Source organism: Cherax quadricarinatus, chromosome 7, assembly GCF_038502225.1.
Source record: "Cherax quadricarinatus isolate ZL_2023a chromosome 7, ASM3850222v1, whole genome shotgun sequence".
Lineage (NCBI taxonomy): Eukaryota > Metazoa > Arthropoda > Malacostraca > Decapoda > Parastacidae > Cherax > Cherax quadricarinatus.
The window spans coordinates 48,633,971-48,659,755 of NC_091298.1; the positions used below are offsets into that span (position 1 = coordinate 48,633,971).

The 25,785-nt window shown below is 43.4% G+C and overlaps 1 protein-coding gene across 1 annotated transcript in view; it reads left to right on the top strand.

The window, feature by feature from the left end:
- Window positions 1–22,269, top strand: part of LOC128687038 (ionotropic receptor 21a-like) — a 48,254-nt gene extending 25,985 nt beyond the window's left edge. The window contains exons 5-8 of the mRNA XM_070082721.1: window positions 3,643–3,998; window positions 17,790–17,996; window positions 19,371–19,485; window positions 22,044–22,269. Of these exons, the coding sequence (XP_069938822.1) occupies window positions 3,643–3,998; window positions 17,790–17,996; window positions 19,371–19,485; window positions 22,044–22,163 (798 nt within the window). The 3' untranslated portion in view covers window positions 22,164–22,269. The remainder of the gene's footprint in view (window positions 1–3,642; window positions 3,999–17,789; window positions 17,997–19,370; window positions 19,486–22,043) is intronic.
- Window positions 22,270–25,785: the final 3,516 nt, after the last annotated feature.

The window sequence follows — 25,785 nt, forward strand, 5'->3', positions numbered from 1 at the left end:
CAGGATGGTGTTTCCTGTCATATTCCATCACAGGATGGTGTTTCACTGTCATATTCCATCACACAAGATGGTGTTTCCTGTCATATTCCATCACAGGATGGTGTTTCACTGTCATATTCCATCACACAGGATGGTGTTTCACTGCCATATTCCATCACACAGGATGGTGTTTCACTGTTATATTCCATCACAGGATGGTGTTTCACTGTCATATTCCATCACACAGGATGGTGTTTCACTGTCATATTCCATCACACAGGATGGTGTTTCACTGTCATATTTCATCACACAGGATGGTGTTTCACTGTCATATTCCATCACACAGGATGGTGTTTCACTGTCATATTCCATCACACAGGATGGTGTTTCACTGTCATATTCCATCACACAGGATGGTGTTTCACTGTCATATTCCATCACACAGGATGGTGTTTCACTGTCATATTCCATCACACAGGATGGTGTTTCACTGTCATATTCCATCACACAGGATGGTGTTTCACTGTCATATTCCATCACACAGGATGGTGTTTCACTGTCATATTCCATCACACAGGATGGTGTTTCACTGTCATATTCCATCACACAGGATGGTGTTTCACTGTCATATTCCATCACACAAGATGGTGTTTCACTGTCATATTCCATCACACAGGATGGTGTTTCACTGTCATATTCCATCACACAGGATGGTGTTTCACTGTCATATTCCATCACAGGATGGTGTTTCACTGTCATATTCCATCACACAGGATGGTGTTTCACTGTCATATTCCATCACACAGGATGGTGTTTCACTGTCATATTCCATCACACAGGATGGTGTTTCACTGTCATATTCCATCACACAGGATGGTGTTTCACTGTCATATTCCATCACAGGATGGTGTTTCACTGTCATATTCCATCACACAGGATGGTGTTTCACTGTCATATTCCATCACACAGGATGGTGTTTCACTGTCATATTCCATCACACAGGATGGTGTTTCACTGTCATATTCCATCACAGGATGGTGTTTCACTGTCATATTCCATCACACAGGATGGTGTTTCACTGTCATATTCCATCACACAGGATGGTGTTTCACTGTCATATTCCATCACACAGGATGGTGTTTCACTGTCATATTCCATCACACAGGATGGTGTTTCACTGTCATATTCCATCACACAGGATGGTGTTTCACTGTCATATTCCATCACACAGGATGGGTCATAGTGTTAAAATGTGCCAGTCAGAGACGACAGACTTCAGTAGGTCAGTGAGGATATCGTCAAGTATTCCTTTAAGTATTTATCAGCTACTGAAGCTTCAAGTGTTTTCCTGCAGTAATGCTGGAATTACTATAATTGGTATTTACCGTCATTCATGATGGCCCATCTCATCCCCTCTCCCACACTCTTCACTTCTCTCACCTACAGATTCATCAACATCAACTGTCACCCACTTCTCACATCCCACTTTTATTCACATTATCTAACTAACTTTAACCATCTCTCACTTTTAAGATATCCATCTTACTTTCGCTCGTAACATTAACAATAACTTTTCTTAATGCACACACACTGTCCACCCATTGAAACAATCCAAATTCAACATTTCATACAGGAAAATTGGGTTAGAACAGATTTACTGGCGTCATATTAATCAGCTTGGCTGACTTTTTGCTGGGAAAAAATAATGACATCAAGTGTATACAGCTGGGTTCTTAATTGGGTGGCAAATACTGTAATTGGGCGACAAATACCTGAATTGTGTTTAACCTCTGGTTCAAGTCTCCCAAGCAGTTAACACAATGAACATGTATGTTTGACACAGACGCACTAGGTTTTGTAACCAAAGTGGCTAGTTTATTGTGCATCTTGCATCTACGCTATAACCGATAGTGATTAGTTTATTGTGCAGCCCATAACTATCTCGTAGAGGATAGTGGCTAGTTTATTGTGCACTCGATATTTGTCCTGGAGAGTATGGAAACAGGGCGTGTTTCCTTAAGACACCTGCTGTCCATGTTTACCCATCAGTAAAGTAGGTACCTGGGAGTTAGTCGACTGGTGTGGGTCGCATCCTGGGACAGAATTTACCTAATTTGCCCGAAATGCTTTACATAACACGAGGCTTTCTATATAGTAGTGTCATTGATGTCAGCTAGGCCTGTATACCTTGTACATATACCTGGAGTCTACCTGGAGGGCATTCCGGGGATCAATGCCCCAGTGGCCCGGTCCATGACCAGGCCTCCTGATGGATCAGGGTCTGATCAACGAGACTGTTACTGCTGGCCGCACGTAGTCCAACGTACGAACCACAGCCCGGCTGATCTTGCACTGACTTTAGGTATCTGTCCAGCTCCCTCTTGAAGACAACCAGGGGTCTAATGGTAATTCCCCTTATGGCTGGTGGGAGGCTGTTGAACAGTCTTGGGCCCTGGACACTTATTGTGTCTTCTGTTAATGTACCACTGGCGCCTCTACTTTTCACTAGGGGTATGTTACATCGCCTGCCAAGTCTTTTGCTTGCGTAGGGAGTGATTTCTGCGTGCAGATTAGGGACCAGTCCCTCCAGAATCTTTCAGGTGTAGATTATGATGTATCTCTCTCGCCTGCGCTCCAGTGAGTACAAGTCAAGTGCTTTCAGGCGTTCCCAGTAGTTAAGGTGTTTGATGGAATTTATATGTGCAGTAAAGGTTCTCTGTACATTCTCTAGATCTGCAATTTCACCTGCATTGAATTGGGATGTTAATGTACAGCAGAATTCCAGCCTAGAGAGAAGTGGTTTAAAAAGGATCATCATTGGCTTGGCATATCTTGTCTTGAATGTTCTCATTATCCATCCTATCAGTTTCCTCGCAGATGTGATAGTGGCATTGTTGTGGTCCTCGAAGGTGAGGTCTTCGGACATTACCACACCCAGGTCTTTCACATTACTTTTCCACTCTATTGTATGGTTAGAGTTTGTAGTATACTCAGTCCTAGTTATTATTTCCTCCAGTTTTCCATAACGAATTTGTCTTCATTGAACATCATATTGTTCTCTGTTGCCCATTGGAAAACTTGGTTTATATCTTCTTGGAGATTTGCCGTGTCCTCAGTGGATGACACTCTCATGGGGATCCTAGTATCGTCTGCAGAGGATGTTACGGTGCTATGGTTTACTTCTCTGTCCATGATATGAGAATGAGGAACAGGATGGGGGCGAGTACTGTACCTTGTGAAACAGAGCTCTTCACTATGGCAGCTTCCGATTTAACTCTGTTTACCACTACTCTTTGTGTTCGATTGGTCAGAAAGTTGAAGATCCATCTGCCTGCTTTGCCAGTTATCCCTTTAGCACGCATTTTGTGTGCTATTACACCATGATCGTACTTGTCAAAGGCTTTTGCGAAATTTCTGTATACTACATCTGCACCTGCATTACTTGCAAAAGTAAATATTATTATTATTATTTTTTTATTATTATCATTATTATTAATACTATTTGTCATTAATGTTAGCTATGGTCTACATAAGTTGTATCATATATTTGTAGATAAAGATTATTATTGTTATTAGTATTATATGTCATTAATGTCAGCTATGGCCTATATAAGTTGTATCATATACTTGTAGAAATAAAGATTATTATTATTATTATCACAGGTGAGCGTGTGGGCAGCGGTGGGTGTTGCAGGTGTTGTGTTGTGTCCAGCTGTGCACCTGGCAGGTCGTACTGAACCCGGGACCTGGTTCCTGCGTGTCGACAACTGCTTATGGTACGTCTTAGGTATCTTCCTGACGCAGCCGCAGCAGGTTCTGCCGCAGTGGTGGCCCCTGCGGGTAGTAGTGCTGTCGGCATCAGTAGGTGCAACAGTTCTTACTGCGGTGTACAGGTCAGCGCTGGTGGCCTTCCTTTTGGTGCCGCTTCCAGTGCCACCTATCAACAGCCTGCAACAGCTGCTGCAGTCTGGCCTGCACTGGGGAGTCAGAGACAGCGGTGGATGGGAAGAGTGGTTCAGGTAGGTCTTGTAGGATCACTCGATACCCATTATCCTCTCGAATCCTACTCTCTCTCCAAATTCTACTCTCCCACCTAATTCTAATCCCACTGAATCCCACCTTCCCACTGAATCCTGTGTAAAATAAGATACATGTCCATTATTAGGATCTTTTAATAAGAACACGTTTCGCCCAAATGGCTTTGTCAGTTCCACAGAGATAAATACAACTGGAGTTTATATTGTGTGGTAAAGTAACAAGTATACTGTGTGACAGGTGGTAATTACCAGCACACTGTGTGACAGGTGGTAGTTACCAGCATACACAGTTTGACAGGTGGTAGTTACCAGCACACTGTGTGACAGGTGGTAGTTACCAGCACACACTGTGTGACAGGTGGTAGTTACCAGCACACTGACAGGTGGTAGTTGCCAGCACACACTGTGAGACAGGTGGTAGTTGCCAGCACATTGTGTGACTGGTGGTAGTTGCCAGCACAGTGTGTGACTGGTGGTAGTTACCAGCACACTGGGTGACATGGTAGTTACCAGCACACTGGGTGACATGGTAGTTACCAGCACACTGACAGGTGGTAGTTACCAGCACACACAGTGTGACAGGTGGTAGTTACCGGCACACTGTGTGACAGGTGGTAGTTAACAGCACACTGGGTGACAGATGGTAGTTACCAGTATACTATGTGACAGGTGGCAAAAGGATCAGGTAAGTAGGTATATTCCATTGCTTCAGACTTTAACCTCTAGGTGATCGTGTCCTGTTGAAGAATTAACCTGGTTAACACTTGGTGGTTATAATTAAATCATTGACAGACATCAACGTCTGGGTAATTCTTCTTCCCTGAAGGCGAGTCTGTCTTCAGTTTCATAAAATGTTATACCTATTGGTGTTCCGGGGGTCTACGCCCCCGAGGTCCGGTCCATGACCAGTTGATTACGATGTATTACGCAGGTGTTGTATTGGTCATCCCTACTACATGCGTTCCCGTTGCGCTGTTATGTTTCTGTAAGTTCCTGGGTGTTTCTCACTATCTTCTCATGGGATCACGTAAGCATCTACTTTACGTTCTGTTGGTTTAACAATTATCTTGACTAAGTTATTTATCATGGTAGACGTCATGGTTGTTATTTTATGTTGCTTCTGGTAATTATGTTGGTGATGCTGGTAGAATTACCGACAATATGTTAGGGACATGTTCAACAATGCGACATTTCGTTGTGGCAACGTGTCGTTCTCCAGGAGCTTTGTCAAAACGTCTTGACAAAGCTCCTGAAGAGTGAAACTTTGCCGCAATATAAATGTCTCTTTAGTTGCCCATGTGTCCTTGTACCTAATAAGTATGCTGATGACGTTCGTAGGTACTTCATCAGGTGGAAGAACAAGGTACTACCAAGCGGGTTTATCAGCTTAGCTAGGTGAGTGACTAATTCCTACTGTTCTAATTCTCTATTGCTGCTTCTGCCTCTGTACTCGACTGAAGAAGCCTACTGTGTAGGCGAAACGCTTCGGAATAAAGATACCTAACTGTTGCACATGTGTGTGTCTTATCAACTTGTCCATATTGTATGCCATTATAATATCTGTTTACCTTGGTGAGAAAGTTGTAAGGAAGAAATCACAGAACGGGCAGGGCTTGAACCGTGATCTGTTTCCAGTCGTGTTATTTCTATTTTGTAAGTTGTAAGGGAGCGTTGTGTGATTTCCAGTGACTTACGGTTATGAAGAGGCTCGTAGGTGTTTTTGTCGTCCAGTAATTCCTGTCTCTTGTGGTTGTAGTCTGGTGTTGTCAGAATGACTACCCCCAACACCTTTGTCTGTTGTGGTGATACTGATGGAATCGTCCTTAGCAAGTCTCTAAAAGCGTTGAGATAGCGTCGAGGAATGACGGGTGTGGAAGGTTAAGTAACTGTCGCTGTGATAAGTCCCTGGATAAAATCCCTTTGAAATTTTCTGTCTTGATAACTGTAGTTATCATGTCTAACCCAGGGGTATTCAGACTAGTGATACGGGATCTATTTTTTTTTTCCAAGTTCTCTCTGTACTGTTACAGCCCAGTGTTTCTGTACCGCCAACCCTCAGTTGCAGATACCAGACGGATCTAGATGCTTACACTCAGTCTAGATTATGTTTTTGTGTGTGCTCACCTATTTGTGGTTGCAGGGGCTTATTCACGGCTCCTGGCTCCGCCTCTTCGCTGATTTCTACAAGGTCCACTCTGCCTCCTTGCTCCAAGAGCCTTATCGTACCTCTTCTTAAAGCTATTTATGGATCCTGCATCCACTACTTCACTCTCCAGATTGTTCCACATCTTGACAACTCTAAAGCTGAAGAAATGCTTCCTAACATCCCTGTGACTCAACTGAGTCACAGGGATGTGACTCAGTTGAGTCACATCCCCTTGTTCCTGTGTCCCATCTCTAAAACTTCCTGGTCCTGTCCACCTTGTGTGTGTGCGTGTGTATTCAGATATTTGGGAGTCGATGGGTAAATGAAAGACGAGGTGGGTGGTGCACTGAAGTATCTCTGGAGAGAAAGAACGATATCGACTGTGGGAATGTAGTGGTACTAACACGTTACGTCAGTCAGCTATAGAATTAAACCTTCAGATAAACCCTCTTGTACACTCAGTGGGTTGGATCGTAAACCCACCTTGATTGTTTACACATTGATCGTTGCATCAACCCTTGTGACTCATTCCAGACTTAAGTAGCGCCCTCGAAATTAATTTTATTAATTTTTCAGATGTTGCGTTGTCAGTTTTATTCCCGCGTGCGGAGATTAGTCAGAGGTGCAGCAGTAATTTTAAACATTGCCAATGACGTTGTCTTATGCAGTGATGCCTGGGCAGGTTGCTGCTTCCATAATGAGAATCATCAGGTAAATACTCGTCTTGTGGCTGCTTAATTCACCAGAGACTTAAGTCAAGTGTGAAGAATTGAGACACTTATGCAACGCATGGGAATCTTTATTGAAGAAACGTTTCGCCACACAGTGGCTTCATCAGTCCAATACAAAGTAGAAATGGGTAAGGAGAGGAGAAGTTTGAGGTAATCAGTCCCTCAACCTGGAATCGATGTGTTCAGTCCATCACTCTTGTAGGAAGTGCAGCATAGGGCCAGAGAGGTGGATTATATACTGCGGTGAGATGAGGTGAAGCGGGAGGAGGCGGGATCACAGTGGGACCTGACACTAGTTTAAGTAGGTCGTCGTCCAAAGGTTGGGCAAGCGTTGAAGTCTTTGTACCAAGATCCCATGATGTTGCAGTGTCTGACAGATGTGATGAATGGTTTAGAAAACCGTAAAAGTGTAAAAGATATCAGGTCTTAACACAGGTGTTCAAATGGTAATGTTCTCCGGTGATCAAGGTCAATATATTTCATCATACTGCAGTGATGAACAGTCATGAACAGCCTCGAGCAGTGTAAGAGCTTATAGTGTGTGTGACGGCCTAGAAGAGCTTGTAGTATGTGTGACTGCCTAGAGGAGCTTGTAATGTGTGTGTGACGGCCTAGAAGAGCTTGTAATGTGTGTGACGACTTAGAGGAGCTTGTAATGTGTGACGGCCTAGAAGAGCTTGTAATGTGTGTGACGGTCTAGAAGAGCTTATAATGTGTGACGGCCTAGAAGAGCTTGTAATGTGTGACGGCCTAGAAGAGCTTGTAATGTGTGACGGCCTAGAAGAGCTTGTAATGTGTGTGACGGTCTAGAAGAGCTTGTAATGTGTGACGGCCTAGAAGAGCTTGTAATGTGTGACGGTCTAGAAGAGCTTGTAATGTGTGACGGCCTAGAAGAGCTTGTAATGTGTGACGGCCTAGAAGAGCTTGTAATGTGTGTGACGGTCTAGAAGAGCTTGTAATGTGTGTGACGGTCTAGAAGAGCTTGTAATGTGTGACGGCCTAGAAGAGCTTGTAGTATGTATGACGACCTATTAGAGCTTGTAGTGTGTGACGGCCTAGAAGAGCTTGTAATGTGTGTGACGACCTAGAGGAGCTTGTAATGTGTGACGGCCTAGTAGAGCTTGTAGTATGTGTGACAGACTAGTAGAGCTTGTAGTATGTGCGACGGCCTAGTAGAGCTTGTAGTGTGTGTGACGGCCTAGTAGAGCTTGTAGTATGTGTGACGGCCTAGTAGAGCTTGTAGTGTGTGTGACGGCCTAGTAGAGCTTGTAGTATGTGTGACGGCCTAGTAGAGCTTGTAGTGTGTGTGACGGCCTAGTAGAGCTTGTAGTATGTGTGACGGCCTAGTAGAGCTTGTAGTATGTGTGACGGCCTAGTAGAGCTTGTATGTGTGACGGCCTAGTAGAGCTTGTAGTATGTGTGACGGCCTAGTAGAGCTTGTAGTATGTGTGACGGCCTAGTAGAGCTTGTAGTATGTGTGACGGCCTAGTAGAGCTTGTAGTGTGTGTGACGGCCTAGTAGAGCTTGTAGTATGTGTGACGGCCTAGTAGAGCTTGTAGTGTGTGTGACGGCCTAGTAGAGCTTGTAGTGTGTGTGACGGCCTAGTAGAGCTTGTAGTGTGTGTGACGGCCTAGTAGAGCTTGTAGTGTGTGTGACGGCCTAGTAGAGCTTGTAGTGTGTGTGACGGCCTAGTAGAGCTTGTAGTGTGTGTGACGGCCTAGTAGAGCTTGTAGTATGTGTGACGGCCTAGTAGAGCTTGTAGTGTGTGTGACGGCCTAGTAGAGCTTGTGTGTGTGACGGCCTAGTAGAGCTTGTAGTGTGTGTGACGGCCTAGTAGAGCTTGTAGTGTGTGTGACGGCCTAGTAGAGCTTGTAGTATGTGTGACGGCCTAGTAGAGCTTGTAGTATGTGTGACGGCCTAGTAGAGCTTGTAGTGTGTGTGACGGCCTAGTAGAGCTTGTAGTGTGTGACGGCCTAGTAGAGCTTGTAGTGTGTGACGGCCTAGTAGAGCTTGTAGTGTGTGTGACGGCCTAGTAGAGCTTGTAGTGTGTGTGACGGCCTAGTAGAGCTTGTAGTGTGTGTGACTTGTAGTGTGTGTGTGAGGGCTAGTAGAGCTTGTAGTATGTGTGACGGCCTAGTAGAGCTTGTAGTGTGTGTGACGGCCTAGTAGAGCTTGTAGTGTGTGTGACGGCCTAGTAGAGCTTGTAGTATGTGTGACGGCCTAGTAGAGCTTGTAGTATGTGTGACGGCCTAGTAGAGCTTGTAGTGTGTGTGACGGCCTAGTAGAGCTTGTAGTGTGTGTGACGGCCTAGAGACCATTCGTACACATTCTGATTGCGGTATATTTATGTACAATCGTCTATTTGTATTCACCTAGTTTACGTTGCAAATGTTGAGTCGCAGCGTCTGTAGTGTAGTGTGTGTGACGGCCTAGTAGAGCTTGTAGTATAGTTGTAGACGGCCTAGTAGAGCTTGTAGTGTGTGTGACGGCCTAGTAGAGCTTGTAGTGTGTGTGACGGCCTAGAGAGCTTGTAGTGTGTGTGACGGCCTAGAGAGCATTCGTACACATTCTGATTGCAGTATATTTATATACAATCGTCTATTTGTATTCACCTAGTTTACGTTGCAAATGTTGAGTCGCAGCGTCTGGCCATCCTAGCCTTGTAGCCCTAACATACCTATTCTTGAAGCTAAGTATAGAGCCTTCCTTTACCACTACTTCATGCTGTATCTGCTGTATTATGCTGTATCTGCTGTATTATGCTGTATCTGCTGTGTCATGCTGTATCTACTGTGTCATGCTGTATCTGCTGTGTCATGCTGTATCTGCTGTGTCATGCTGTATCTGCTGTGTCATGTTGTATCTGCTGTGTCATGCTGTATCTGCTGTGTCATGCTGTATCTGCTGTGTCATGCTGTATCTGCTGTGTCATGCTGTATCTGCTGTGTCATGCTGTATCTGCTGTGTCATGCTGTATCTGCTGTGTCATGCTGTATCTGCTGTATTATGCTGTATCTGCTGTGTCATGCTGTATCTGCTGTGTCATGCTGTATCTGCTGTGTCATGCTGTATCTGCTGTGTCATGCTGTATCTGCTGTGTCATGTTGTATCTGCTGTGTCATGTTGTATCTGCTGTGTCATGCTGTATCTGCTGTGTCATGTTGTATCTGCAGTGTCATGCTGTATCTGCTGTGTCATGCTGTATCTGCTGTATTATGCTGTATCTGCTGTGTCATGCTGTATCTGCTGTATTATGCTGTATCTGCTGTATTATGCTGTATCTGCTGTGTCATGCTGTATCTGCTGTATTATGCTTTATCATGCTGTATCTCCTGTATCATGCTGTAGCTGCTGTATCATGCTGTAGCTGCTGTATCATGCTGTACCTGCTGTATCATGTTGTAGCTGCTGTATCATGCTGTATCGTGCTGTATCTCCTGTATGCTGTAGCTGCTGTATTATGGTGTATCATGCTGTATCTGCTGTATCATGTTGTATCTGCTGTATTATGTTGTATCATGCTGTGTCTGCTGTATCATGTTGTATCTGCTGTATTATGTTGTATCATGCTGTATCTGCTGTATCATGCTGTATCTGCTGTATTATGCTGTATCATGCAGTATCTGCTGTATCTGCTGTATTATGCTGTATCATGCAGTATCTGCTGTATCATGCTGTATCTGCTGTATTATGCTGTATCATGCAGTATCTGCTGTATCATGCTGTATCTGCTGTATTATGCTGTATCATGCAGTATCTGCTGTATCATGCAGTATCTGCTGTATCATGCTGTATCTGCTGTATTATGCTGTATCATGCAGTATCTGCTGTATCATGCTGTATCTGCTGTATTATGCTGTATCATGCAGTATCTGCTGTATCATGCAGTATCTGCTGGATTATGCTGTATCATGCAGTATCTGCTGTATCATGCAGTATCTGCTGTATTATGCTGTATCATGCAGTATCTGCTGTATCATGCAGTATCTGCTGGATTATGCTGTATCATGCAGTATCTGCTGTATCATGCAGTATCTGCTGTATTATTCTGTATCATGCAGTATCTGCTGTATCATGCTGTATCTGCTGTATTATGCTGTATCATGCAGTATCTGCTGTATCATGCTGTATCTGCTGTATTATGCTGTATCATGCAGTATCTGCTGTATCATGCAGTATCTGCTGGATTATGCTGTATCATGCAGTATCTGCTGTATCATGCAGTATCTGCTGTATTATGCTGTATCATGCAGTATCTGCTGTATCATGCAGTATCTGCTGTATCTGCTGTATCATGCAGTATCTGCTGTATTATGCTGTATCATGCAGTATCTGCTGTATCATGCAGTATCTGCTGTATTATGCTGTATCATGCAGTATCTGCTGTATCATGCAGTATCTGCTGTATCATGCAGTATCTGCTGTATTATGCTGTATCATGCAGTATCTGCTGTATCATGCAGTATCTGCTGTATCTGCTGTATCATGCAGTATCTGCTGTATTATGCTGTATCATGCAGTATCTGCTGTATCATGCAGTATCTGCTGTATTATGCTGTATCATGCAGTATCTGCTGTATCATGCAGTATCTGCTGTATTATGCTGTATCATGCTGTATCTGCTGTATCATGCAGTATCTGCTGTATCTGCTGTATCAGGTGTGGGTCCCACGCTACATTCTCCACAATGAGCTTGACATGTCATGTCAGGAATGAGACACTTGTGCAACATTAGTGAAGCTTTACTGAGGAAACGTTTCCCCACTCAGTAGCGAAACGATTCCTCTATGAAGATTCACTAATGTTGAAGAAATGTCTCATTTTTCAACTTGTCAGTTTTCTAAATCATTTAAATCACATGTCGTGTCATAGACGTGATTGTGCACGACTCGTTGTTGAGATTCGTGAAAACTGATCTTAGGTTTGAATAACAAAGATTTACAGTGTTGATGTGCTTCTTTGTTGACATGGTCAGTACTTACTGAAGGTAAGGTTATTTAACTTCCGGTCCTTGATCATGAAGTCAGTTTCTAGTCTTCTTTCCCCTACTTCAATTTTTTCATAACCATATGTACCCCTCAAGGGAGGTTCCTTGATGCTGGTGAGGGGCTCTTGATCTAGGGAATTGGATATGTGCTCCAGTTCCCTGAATTGAGCCTGAATACCTTCCATCCCCCTCCCCCTCATGCGCTGTATAATCCTACGGGTTTAGCGCTCCCCCATGATTATAATAATAATAATCATAACCATACGTTTATTGGGATTGAATATCAGTAACTACTCGTTTAAAGTAAAAGGACACAAGTGCAACTAATGTGACATATCAACGTAGGAGCTACTCGTTCCTGGAGAGCCGTTGCCACATAAATGTCACTGTCACTTGTGTCCTTTTACGTCGGTAATTCTAATTGTTTGACCAATCCTGTCCACGTCCAATTGTAGCATTTTTTTTTCCTTCGAATTGTTTATTGCTCTCATTGCCTGTTTTTATCATTCGCAGTATGTCTGCCTATACCAGAAACAGTTCTGGCTCTCGTGAAAGCCTCATTCGTCATAATTGGCCATTCTGATATTTCTCCTCCGTCTCCTTTGACCCAGTGTTGTGGCTTCCCTGTTGTGTACTGCGCCTGACTGCTACTCCACTTCGATTCCCAGTCTCTTGTGCGGTGGTATGTCAGATGTCTTCTTCCAATCCTAAAATAAGCAATCCACCTGTTATTTGCTCTTGAACCCACTTCTATTATCTTTGTTGTACAACTCAAGCAGGTTTGTGAGACAGGGTTTACCATCTCTAAACCGTATTGGTTGCCCCTAATGAGACTGTTTGTTACTGTGACTGGTCTGATGCTTAACATTGCCTGTTATTCCTCTCCGCATCTCTGGCATTTTCTCTGTATCCGTTGACTTGTAGATTTTAACTAGCAGGTAAAACAGTGTTCCAACTTTGCTAAAATCCGTGGTGAAACACTGGTCACATTGTTCCAGATTATGGAGCAGGACTTTTCTCCAGGCTGAGGGACTGACCACCTCAAAACATCGTCTTCGATGGTGATGGACTAATTACACCGTCTTTACATCTCTTCTGCTTCTGCTGCCTCCTTTGTATTCAACTGAAGAAGCCTACTGTGTAGGCGAAACGTGTTAGGAATAAAATACCCGACTGATATACATGTATCTTTCTTATCACCTGGTCCCATTGCCTTTGAGGTCTCCAGCTCAATTTATACTTTCTTCACCTCTTGTGTTGAGTGTAATGTGTCCAGTACATGTTGGTGTAGTGTGTCCAGTACATGTTGGTGTAGTGTGCCCAGTACATGTTGGTGTAGTGTGTCCAGTACATGTTGGTGTAGTGTGTCCAGTACATGTTGGTGTAGTGTGCCCAGTACATGTTGGTGTAGTGTGTCCAGTACATGTTGGTGTAGTGTGTCCAGTACATGTTGGTGTAGTGTGCCCAGTACATGTTGGTGTAGTGTGTCCAGTACATGTTGGTGTAGTGTGTCCAGTACATGTTGGTGTATTTTGACTCCTTGACTCTCTTCGTTATCACTCTCTCCACTGAGGACACCGTCTTAAATTATCTGTTCGGTGCCTAGCACTGCAGGAGTGTGCCCAGCACTGCAGGAGTGTGCCCAGCACTGCAGGAGGGAGCACAGCACTGCAGGTGGGTACACAGCACTGCAGGTGGGTGCCCAACACTGCAGGAGGGTGCCCAGCACTGCCGGAGTGTGGCCAGCACTGCAGGAGTGTGCTCAACACTGCAGGAGTGTGCTCAACACTGCAGGAGGGTGCCCAGCACTGCAGGAGTGTGCCCAGCACTGCAGGAGGGAGCACAGCACTGCAGGTGGGTGCACAGCACTGCAGGTGGGTACACAACACTGCAGATGGGTGCACAGCACTGCAGGAGTGTGCCTAACACTGCAAGAGGGCGCCCTGTACTGCAGGAGTGTGTCCAACACTGCATTAGGGAACGCATCACTGCAGGTGGGTGTTCAGAACTGCAAAAGTGTGCCCAGCACTGCAGGAGTGTGCCCAACACTTCGGAAGTGTGTCCAGCATTGCAGGAGGGGGCTCAGCACTGCAGGAGTGTGCCCAACACTTCGGAAGTGTGCCCAGCATTGCAGGAGGGGGCCCAGCACTGCAGGAGTGTGCCCAACACTGCAGAAGTGGACCCAGCATTGCAGGAGGGGGCTCAGTACTGCAGGAGGGTGCCCAGCACTGCAGTAGGGAGCGCAGCACTGCAGGTGGGTGTTAAGCACAGCAAAAGTGTGCTCAGCACTGCAGGAGAGTGCCCAGCACTGCAGGAGGGTGCTCTGCTTTGCAGAAGTGTGCCTAGCACTGCAGGTAGGTGCCCAGCACTGCAGGAGTGTGCCCAGCACTGCACATGGGTGCCCAGCACTGCAGGTGCGTGCCCAGCACTGCAGGTGGGTGCCCATAAGACACTCAGGAAGCCTGGTGATCAGGTTAATTATGAGTGTCATCCAACACACTCAGAGACACGCAAGACCCGGCTGGTCTACCCCACTCAGGTTCCTTCACGCTCCAGAGCGGCTCTTCTGCACTAATGGGCGGCTCTTGTACACTCCTGAGCTGCTCTTCTGCACTCCTGGGCGGCTCTTGTGCACTTCTGATTGTCTCTGTGAACTTCAGAGTGGCATTTATGCACTCCTGAGCTGCTCTTCTGCACTCCTGGGCGGCTCTTGTACACTCCTGATCTGCTCTTCTGCACTCCTGGGCGGCTCTTGTGCACTTCTGATTGTCTCTGTGAACTTCAGAGTGGCATTTATGCACTCCTGAGCTACTCTTGGGCACTCCTGGGCAGCTCAGGGGTTCACAAGTGGCAGAGTGGTATTTAATCAATAAAAACACTGCGACTAGCCGGGGGATCGAACCCGTGTTGTTTTAGCCAGCCTCATGGTGAGCGAAAATTCAACGACACTCTAACCCACGGGACCATACAGTCCTACAAGAATCACGCTGTACCGTGATCCGAGGACATACGATGGTGCGGCAGCCCCAGAGCTAATTTCATTCTACTACTTGCTCCACTGCTCGTGGAGGCTACTACATCAAACGGGGAGTAGAATGAAATTAGCTCTGAGGCACCCACACCATCGTATGCCCTCGGATCACGGTACAACACCTAGCTCTGCTGGGTGCGTGATTCTTGTAGGATTGTGTGGTCCCGTGGGTTAGAGCGTCGTGAATTTTCGCTCATCATGAGGCTGGCTAAAACAACACGTGTTCGATCCCCGGTTAGTCGCATTGTTCTATATATGTATATATAATATATATGTATATATATATACATTATATATATATATACATATATACACCCAGGGAAGTACTACCGTCCTGCCAGATGACTGTGAAACAAAAACCTGTAACTGTTTTGCATGATGGTAAGATTGCTGGTTTCTTTTTCTGTCTCATAAACACGCTAGATAACAGGGATATCTTGCTACTCCTACTTACACTTTGGTCACACTTCACAGACACGCACATGCATATATATATACATACATCTAGGTTTTTCTCCTTTTTCTAAATAGCTCTTGTTCTTCTTTATTTCTTCTATTGTCCATGGGGAAGTGGAAAAGAATCTTTCCTCCGTAAGCCATGCGTGTCGTATGAGGCGACTAAAATGCCGGGAGCAATGGGCTAGTAACCCCTTCTCCTGTAGACATTTACTAAAAAAGAGAAGAAGAAAAACTTGATAAAACTGGGATGCTTAAATGTGCGTGGATGTAGTGCGGATGACAAACAGATGATTGCTGATGTTATGAATGAAAAGAAGTTGGATGTCCTGGCCCTAAGCGAAACAAAGCTGAAGGGGGTAGGAGAGTTTCAGTGGGGGGAAATAAATGGGATTAAATCTGGAGTATCTGAGAGAGTTAGAGCAAAGGAATGGGTAGCAGTAATGTTAAATGATCAGTTATGGAAGGAGAAAAGAGAATATGAATGTGTAAATTCAAGAATTATGTGGATTAAAGTAAAGGTTGGATGCGAGAAGTGGGTCATAATACGCGTGTATGCACCTGGAGAAGAGAGGAATGCAGAGGAGAGAGAGAGAGATTTTGGGAGATGTTAAGTGAATGTATAGGAGCCTTTGAACCAAGTGAGAGAGTAATTGTGGTAGGGGACCTGAATGCTAAAGTAGGAGAAACTTTTAGAGAGGGTGTGGTAGGTAAGTTTGGGGTGCCAGGTGTAAATGATAATGGGAGCCCTTTGATTGAACTTTGTATAGAAAGGGGTTTAGTTATAGGTAATGCATATTTTAAGAAAAAGAGGATAAATAAGTATACAAGATATGATGTAGGGCGAAATGACAGTAGTTTGTTGGATTATGTATTGGTAGATAAAAGACTGTTGAGTAGACTTCAGGATGTACATGTTTATAGAGGGGCCACAGATATATCAGATCACTTTCTAGTTGTAGCTACACTGAGAGTAAAAGGTAGATGGGATACAAGGAGAATAGAAACATCAGGGAAGAGAGAGGGGAAGGTTTATAAACTAAAAGAGGAGGCAGTTAGGGTAAGATATAAACAGCTATTGGAGGATAGATGGGCTAATGAGAGCATAGGCAATGGGGTCGAAGAGGTATGGGGTAGGTTTAAAAATGTAGTGTTAGAGTGTTCAGCAGAAGTTTGTGGTTACAGGAAAGTGGGTGCAGGAGGGAAGAGGAGCGATTGGTGGAATGATGATGTAAAGAGAGTAGTAAGGGAGAAAAAGTTAGCATATGAGAAGTTTTTACAAAGTAGAAGTGATGCAAGGAGGGAAGAGTATATGGAGAAAAAGAGAGAGGTTAAGGTGCACTTAGGAGTCTGTGGAGACAAAGAACTTTGTCCTTGGAGGCAAAGAGGGGAATATATGAGAGTATAGTTTTACCAACGCTCTTATACGGGTGTGAAGCGTGGGTGATGAATGTTGCAGCGTGGAGAAGGCTGGAGGCAGTGGAGATGTCATGTCTGAGGGCAATGTGTGGTGTGAATATAATGCAGAGAATTCGTAGTTTGGAAGTTAGGAGGTGCGGGATTACCAAAACTGTTGTCCAGAGGGCTGAGGAAGGGTTGTTGAGGTGGTTCGGACAAGTAGAGAGAATGGAGCGAAACAGAATAACTTCAAGAGTGTATCAGTCTGTAGTGGAAGGAAGGCGGGGTAGGGGTCGGCCTAGGAAAGGTTGGAGGGAGGGGGTAAAGGAGGTTTTGTGTGCGAGGGGCTTGGACTTCCAGCAGGCATGCGTGAGCGTGTTTGATAGGAGTGAATGGAGACAAATGGTTTTTAATACTTGACGTGCTGTTGGAGTGTGAGCAAAGTAACATTTATGAAGGGATTCAGGGAAACCGGCAGGCCGGACTTGAGTCCTGGAGATGGGAAGTACAGTGCCTGCACTCTGAAGGAGGGGTGTTAATGTTGCAGTTTAAAAACTGTAGTGTAACGCACCCTTCTGGCAAGACAGTGATGGAGTGAATGATGTTGAAAGTTTTTCTTTTTCGGGCCACCCTGCCTTGGTGGGAATCGGCCAGTGTGATAATAATAATAAAATATATATATATATATATATATATATATATATATATATATATATATATATATATATATATATATATAATGGTACCACCTCTAGAACTGGACTGGGGACCCTCATCCTCAGAGAAGACAATAAACGTACCTCAGGAAAAGCTCAAGGTTCTCCCGGAGTTGTTTGAATATTTACTTCTATTACCCCCTATACTTTAAAGCTACATGTGAACTTTATTAATAGACAGAATACATTGATAGAAAGCACAAACATGAATACATTGGTACAATATATCAAAGGTTGTGAATCTCCACACATATACATACACATACACATACATACATAGATATCTTACTTTTTTCCCATACTTTCAGAAACTCGCTGGACCCGACTTCACAGAGGATCGCGGCGGGGTTCGAATACGTCAGTGGTATAGAAGGCGGGTTGACCAGGGTGTTGGAGGGGAACTTCGCCTTCATGAACTCTGGCACCTTCCTGCGCTACCTCGTCGCTAGTAACTTCACCGACGGCTTCGGTGTAACCAAACTACACGTCGCTAAGGAGTGCTTTGTGCCCTTTAGGTGAGCTGCTGTGCACTCTTTACTAGCAGTGATACATAACGTATCATTCCAACCGTAGCTCGGTTGGTAGCCCACTCAGCTCATACACTGATGTCCGCAGTTCGATCCCCGATCGAATCGAATTGATTGAGTCTAGGTAAGACCCCTGAACGATCCCCGGTACGGGTGGAAACACTGGGCGTGTTACCTTACTCCTGCTGTCCCTGATCACCTAGCAGTAATTAGGTACCTGGTTGTTAGCCGACTGGTGTGGGTTGCATCCTGGGAACAAGATTAACCTAAGTCGCCCGAAATGTTCTGCATAACCAGGGGCTTTTTATATAGTATGTCATTGATGTCAGCTATGATCTGTAATAGTTGTATCATATACCTGTAGAAATAAAGATTATTATTATTATTATTATTTTTATTATAGTATGCCACTGATGTCAACTAGGTCTGTATAAACTGTATCGTGTAGTTGTAGAAATAGATTATTATTATTATTATTATTATTATTATTATTATTATTATTATTATTAATCAGTGATAGTATCTGCAACTGTTGTTCTTAATTATTCCTTGCCATTCTGATGACCTCTCATGATGAACAATACACCTGCAACACCTGCAACACCTGCAACACCTGGCTGTCATTAATGATGGAGCCGAATCGTCAACCAATGACTTTTTTCTTTAATCCAATACAGTATAAATACACCTATATGTTACACATGTGTCTTATTCAACAACTTGTCGCTGTTATATAACATTAATGTAAAGATCGTGAATTTTGAATACAACTTTGTAAAAAAGAATTAAAATCTTTTGGTATTCCATTATGTATTTCGTCAATATTATTTTGACTTACCCTCCAGCCTCCTTATCCACTCCAGCCATATTTTTTCTCTGACGGGGGATGCGTGACCATTAATTTCTTGCTGGCGTAATGATTATCTTAACATTAATAATAATAATAAAATAATCTTTCTTCAAGTAAACAATACAGCTTATACAGACCATAACTGACATCAGTGACATACCATATAGGAAACTACTTGTTATGCAGAGCATTTCGGGCAAATTAGGTTAATTTTGTCCCCACGATGCGACCCACACCAGTCAACTAACACCCAGGTACCTATTTACTGCTAGGTGAACAAGGACAGCAGGTGTCTTAAGGAAACACGCCCTAATGTTTCCACCCGTACCGGGGATCGAACCACGGACCTCAGTGTGTGAGATAAGTACGCTACCAACTGAGCTACGGGACTAAATAAAGACTAAAAACTTGGGAATATAGATAGACTGTGGGTGAGGTTGTTTGTGTGTTATATGTTGTTATGAAGACGGTGTGACCAACTTATAAACCCCGCTGGGTTCTGCCTGGCACAGGATCGGTCTGGCGATGCCGAGGTTCTCAGTGTTTACTTCGAGGTTCAACACCGTGGTGGCCAGGATAGTGGAGGCCGGCATGGTCACACGCTTGTTCCAAGACCTCCTTGATGAGGTGAGTGTTTCCAGGACCTGGATGAGTATTTCCAGGACCTGCTTGATGAGATGGGTGTTTCCAGGACCTGAATGAGATGAGTGTTTCCAGGACCTTGATGAGGTGGGTGTTTCCAGGACCTGGATGAGATGAGTGTTTCCAGGACCTTGATGAGGTGGGTGTTTCCAGGACCTTGATGAGGCGAGTGTTTCCAGGGCCTTGATGAGATGAGTGTTTCCAGGACCTTGATGAGGTGGGTGTTTCCAGGACCTGGATGAGATGAGTGTTTCCAGGACCTTGATGAGGTGGGTGTTTCCAGGACCTTGATGAGGCGAGTGTTTCCAGGGCCTTGATGAGATGAGTGTTTCCAGGACCTTGATGAGGTGGGTGTTTCCAGGACCTTGATGAGGCGAGTGTTTCCAGGGCCTTGATGAGATGAGTGTTTCCAGGACCTTGATGAGGTGGGTGTTTCCAGGACCTTGATGAGGTAGATGTTTCCAGGACTTGGATGAGATGAGTGTTTCCAGGACCTTGATGAGGTGGGTGTTTCCAGGACCTTGATGAGATGAGTGTTTCGAGGACCTGATTGATGAGGTGGGTGTTTCTAGGACCCGGATGAATATTTCCAGGACCTCCTTATGAGGTTGATGTTTGTAGGACCTGGATGAGTATTTCCAGGACCTCCTTGATGAGGTGGGTGTTTCCAGGTCCTGGATGAGTATTTCCAGGATCTCCTTGATGAAATGTGTGTTTTCAGGACCTTGATGAGGTGGCTGTTTCCAAGACCTCCTTGATGAAGTGGGTGTTTCCAGGATCGCGATGAGATGAGCGTTTCTAAAACTTTCTTGATGAAATGAGTGTTTCCAGGACCTTGATAAGGTGAGTGTTTCCATGACCTCCTTGATGAGGTGGGTGTTTCCAGGACCTTCTTGATGAGGTGGGTGTTTCCAGGACCTTTTTAAGTATTTCCATGACCTCCTTAAATGTTTCCAGGACCTGCATGATGAGGTGTGTGTTTCCACCACCTGTTTCCTCCTTTATTGAGTGTATATACACAGGTGTACACACACAGTGTTTATGTATTGAAAAATTAATTATTGTGTTAGAGATTAAAGTATTTTTGATGTTAATGTACACTGTACAGTTTAATTGCCATGTTAAATTATAAGTTTATTTAGGTACAGGTACACATAAATACAGTTACACATATTATCATACATTACTTTGGATAAACCAAAAAAATCAAAGTGACTTATTTTCAAGTGCAGCAGATAGTTATTAAACCCAACACACTCGCTTGTCAAAATGCGTGAGAGTTTAGTCCATCAGTGTGTGGGCTCAAATTGATTTCCTGGTAAAGTGCATGACAGCTATGAGGATGTCTTCCGACAGCTGCGCCACGAATAATTGGCTGTCAGGGCCTGTATGTAGAGGTCCATGCCAGAAATGTACATAATGGTGGTCCTTAGTCCCAGTGCCAGTCTTAATGTAGTGCCAGGAGTGCCAGTCTTAATGTAGTGCACATGATGCCCTACATCCTGTCTGATGTTGGCCTGACGACCTGACTTCCTGCTGTTAAACACCTGATCTTGGAGGCAAGTTAGATCACGATATACATTCACTTGTATATGTGTCCAGACTGAAGTGTGTAAGAAACACCTGTCAGTGGTACACATCTGACTACATAGAAACACTTGTATTAATGTCCAGACTGAAGTGTGTAAGAAACACCTGCTACTGGTACACATCAGACTACATGGAGACACTTGTATACCAGAATAATAATAATAATAATAGTAATAATAATAATAATAATAATAATAATAATAATAATAATAATAATAATAATTTTATTTACTACAAGTACATGTACAAGGTATACAGGCCTAGCTGGCATCAATGACATACTACTATATAGAAAGCCGCTTGTTATACAGAGCATTTCGGGCAAGTTAGGTCAGTTTAGTCCCAGGATGCGACCCACACCAGTCAACTAACTTTCAGGTACCTATTTTACTGATGGGTGAACATGGACAGCATGTCCAGACTGAAGTGCGTAAGAAACACCTGCCACTGGTACACATCAAACTACATGGAGATACCTGTATATAAGTCTAAACTGAAGTGTGTAACACCGCCAGTGGAATACATCAGTCTACGTGGAGACACTCACACTCAATATAAAACGAGTACTATATGCTTAGGCCTCGTAGTAAAGCCTACAGCAGACTATCTTCCGTGCATTAACTTTCAAGGGCTCTTATCCTAGATCAAGTCTAATTATCTCCTCTGTCCCAGATACTGTATAGCTCTTAAGAATGCTGAAGTGCGCAGTTTGACTGTGTACTGTTTACAATATCATCTGAGCTGTGTTATTAAAAATGAATTATACTTTCTTGTTATAAATATCCCCTCATTATAGAATTCATAATAAATTTACCTCATTGTAACTACACATGGAGAGCATGCAGCTGGTATACTTAATGATATATATATACCAGAGTATACATGAATACCGACGAATAAGTAAAAAAAAAAAAGAGTACATTAATATATAATCTCCCGGTCTTATCTCCCAGGCTGTACGGAAGCGACGCAGGAAGGCCAGAGAGAGAGAGGAGGGACTGAAGACAGACATGCACGTCTCTCAGACCACTGTACTAGGCCTCTATCACCTCCAGGTGAGTCTTAGTACATGAGAGTACATGGACGTGCTTGATGGTATAGGAGAGCATTGTATATGAGAGTACATGGAAATAAATCGCTTTGTCTGGCTTTTTGTGTTATAGTAGGTAATTAACACATATTTAACTGTGTATGATAATTATACTTATGAGTACCTGTATCTAAATAAACTTAATGAGCAGTTTCCACGGGTTAATGAAAGCTTATTCCTTGGTTGAAATTTGTGTTGGGCGAATATTTTTGTTAGTGGGTTTGGGTTTGACAAGTACTTTTCTTGAGATTGATGGACTAAACACATCGACTCCAGACTGAGGGACTGATTACCTCAGATTTCTCCTCATCTTTAACTTGTCGGTTATCTAAATGATTTACATCAGGGTGTTCTATTATCATTTTATTATCCTTACTCATAACACTGGCTAATAGTAGTTTTAGTTTACGTGTGTTTCTAGCTAGTTTTGGGACGCTGAATGCACATCTGAACTTAACTTTTCAACACGTTCAGTTTCGGTGAAACAGAACTTCACGTAAAGGATTTCACGAAGACTTAGGCATCATGGATTCGAGATATCAAGGAAACCTGAAAGTCAGTTTAGTAGTCGACTACTGCTGGACACTGATGCAGGACAACCATACTGAACCAAGTGAAAAAGCCTGTAAATTGTGATGTAAATATGACTCCATGTCAGTTTCTCTTATAAGAACATAAGAAACGAGGAACACTGCAGGAGGCCTGTTGGCCCATACTTGGCAGGTCCTTTACAATTCATCCCACTAACAAAACATTTGCCAAACCCAGTTTTCAATGCTACCCAAGAAATAAGCTCTGATGTGCAAGTCCCACTCAAATCCAACCCCTACCGCTCATGTACTTATCCAACCTAAATTTGAAACTACCCAAGGTCCTAGCCTCAATAACCCAACTAGGTAGACTGTTCCACTCATCAACTACCCTATTTCCAAACCAATACTTTCCTATGTGTATGTATATATATATATATATATATATATATATATATATATATATATATATATATATATATATTGTTGGTAGACAGCAACCACCCAGGGAAGTACTACCGTCCTGCCAGATGACTGTGAAACAAAAACCTGTAACTGTTTTGCGTGATGGTAGGATTGCTGGTTTCTTTTTCTGTCTCATAAACACGCTAGATAACAGGGATATCTTGCTACTTCTACTTACACTTTGGTCACACTTCACAGACACGCACATGCATATATATATACATACATCTAGGTTTTTCTCCTTTTTCTAAATAGCTCTTGTTCTTCTTTATTTCTTCTATTGTCCATGGGGAAGTGGAAAAGAATCTTTCCTCCATAAGAACATAAGAACATAAGAAAGGAGGAACACTGCAGCAGGCCTGTTGGCCCATACTAGGCAGGTCCTTTACAATTCATCCCACTAACAAACATTTGACCAACCCAATTTTCAATGCTACCCAAGAAATAAGCTCTGATGTGCAAGTCCCACTCAAATCCAACCCCTCCCACTCATGTACTTATCCAACCTAAATTTGAAACTACCCAAAGTCCTAGCCTCAATAACCCAACTAGGTAGACTGTTCCACTCATCAACTACCCTATTTCCAAACCAATACTTTCCTATGTCCTTTCTAAATCTAAACTTATCTAATTTAAATCCATTACTGCGGGTTCTCTCTTGGAGAGATATCCTCAAGACCTTGTTAATATCCCCTTTATTAATACCTATCTTCCACTTATACACTTCGATCAGGTCTCCCCTCATTCTTCGTCTAACAAGTGAATGTAACTTAAGAGTCTTCAATCTTTCTTCATAAGGAAGATTTCTAATGCTATGTATTAATTTAGTCATCCTACGCTGAATGTTTTCTAACGAATTTATGTCCATTCTGTAATATGGAGACCAGAATTGAGCTGCATAATCTAGGTGAGGCCTTACTAATGATGTATAAAGCTGCAGTATGACCTCTGGACTTCTGTTGCTTACACTTCTTGATATAAATCCCAGTAATCTATTTGCCTTATTACGTACGCTTAGGCATTGCTGTCTTGGTTTAAGGTTGCTGCTTACCATAACCCCCAAGTCCTTTTCGCAATCTGTATGGCTAAGTTCTACATTATTTAACTTAAGCCATGCGTGTCATATGAGGCGACTAAAATGCCGGGAGAACATAAGAACATAGGAAAGGAGGAACACTGCAGCAGGCCTGTTGGCCCATACTAGGCAGGTCCTTTACAATTCATCCCACTAACAACATTTGACCAACCCAATTTTCAATGCCACCCAAGAAACAAGCTCCGATGTGCAAGTCCCTCTCAAATCCAACCCCTCCCACTCATGTACTTATCCAACCTAAATTTGAACATTAAAATGGTATAAAATACCGACAGGTTGTTAGGTAAGACATATGCAACAGTTAGGTATCTTTATTATGAAACGTTTCGCCTACACAGTAGGCTTCTTCAGTCAAGTACAGAAAAGTTAATAGAAGCAGAAGATACTTGAAGACGATGTAATCAGTCCATCACCCTTAAAGTTTTGAGGTGGTCAGTCCCTCAGTCTGGAGAAGAGCATTGTTCCATAGTATGAAACAATATGGAGATGAAGTGACAGAATGGAGCTTTTTATAGCGCCAAGAGGTGAGACGTAGGCCACTAGGAGAGGTAAGAACACTCTCACACCCCCCAACACCAATCAAACCCAGCCCCTCCCACTCATATATTTGTCCAGTCTCTTCTTAAAGCTGCCCAAGGTCCTAGCCTCTATCACCCCACTGGGAAGACTGTTCCACGCATCTACAACTCTGTTAGAAAACCAGTACTTACCTATGTCCTTTCTAAATCTAAATTTATCCAACTTAAATCCATTATTCCTGGTTCTTACCTGGTTCGACATCCTCAGTACTTTATTAATGTCTCCCTTGTTTATGCCCGTCATCCACTTATACACTTCAATGATATCTCCCCTCATTCTACGCCTCTCCAGAGAGTGGAGATTTAAGGCTTTAAGTCTATCTTCATACGGGAGGTTCCTTACACAGTAAATCATTTTAGTCATTCTTCTCTGTATGTTCTCTAATGAGTCTATGTCCATCCTGTAGTAAGGGGACCAAAACTGAGCAGCATAATCTAAATGAGGCCTCACTAGTGATGTATAGAGCTGTAAAATAACTTTTGGACTTCTGTTACTTATACTTCTTGAGATAAATCCAAGTAATCTGTTGGCCTTGTTGCGCACACTGAGGCACTGCTGTCTTGGCTTTAGATTTCTGCTTACCATGACTCCCAAGTCTTTTTCACATTCTGTATGACCAAGCTCTACTTCACCTAGATTATAGCTTCGAGGGTTATTTTCATTACCAAGGGCAAGTACCTTACACTTATCCACATTAAACTTCATCTGCCATTTCTCAGACCAAGACATTAATTTGTTCAAATCGTCCTGGAGTTCATTCATATCCTCCTCAGAGTGAATTATACGGCCTATCTTTGTATCATCAGCAAACTTACTCATGTCACTAGTAATCCCTTCATCAAGGTCATTAATGTAAATTATGAACAAGAGAGGGCCTAAAACTGATCCTTGTGGAACGCCACTAGTGACTAATCCCCATTCAGATTTCACTCCAT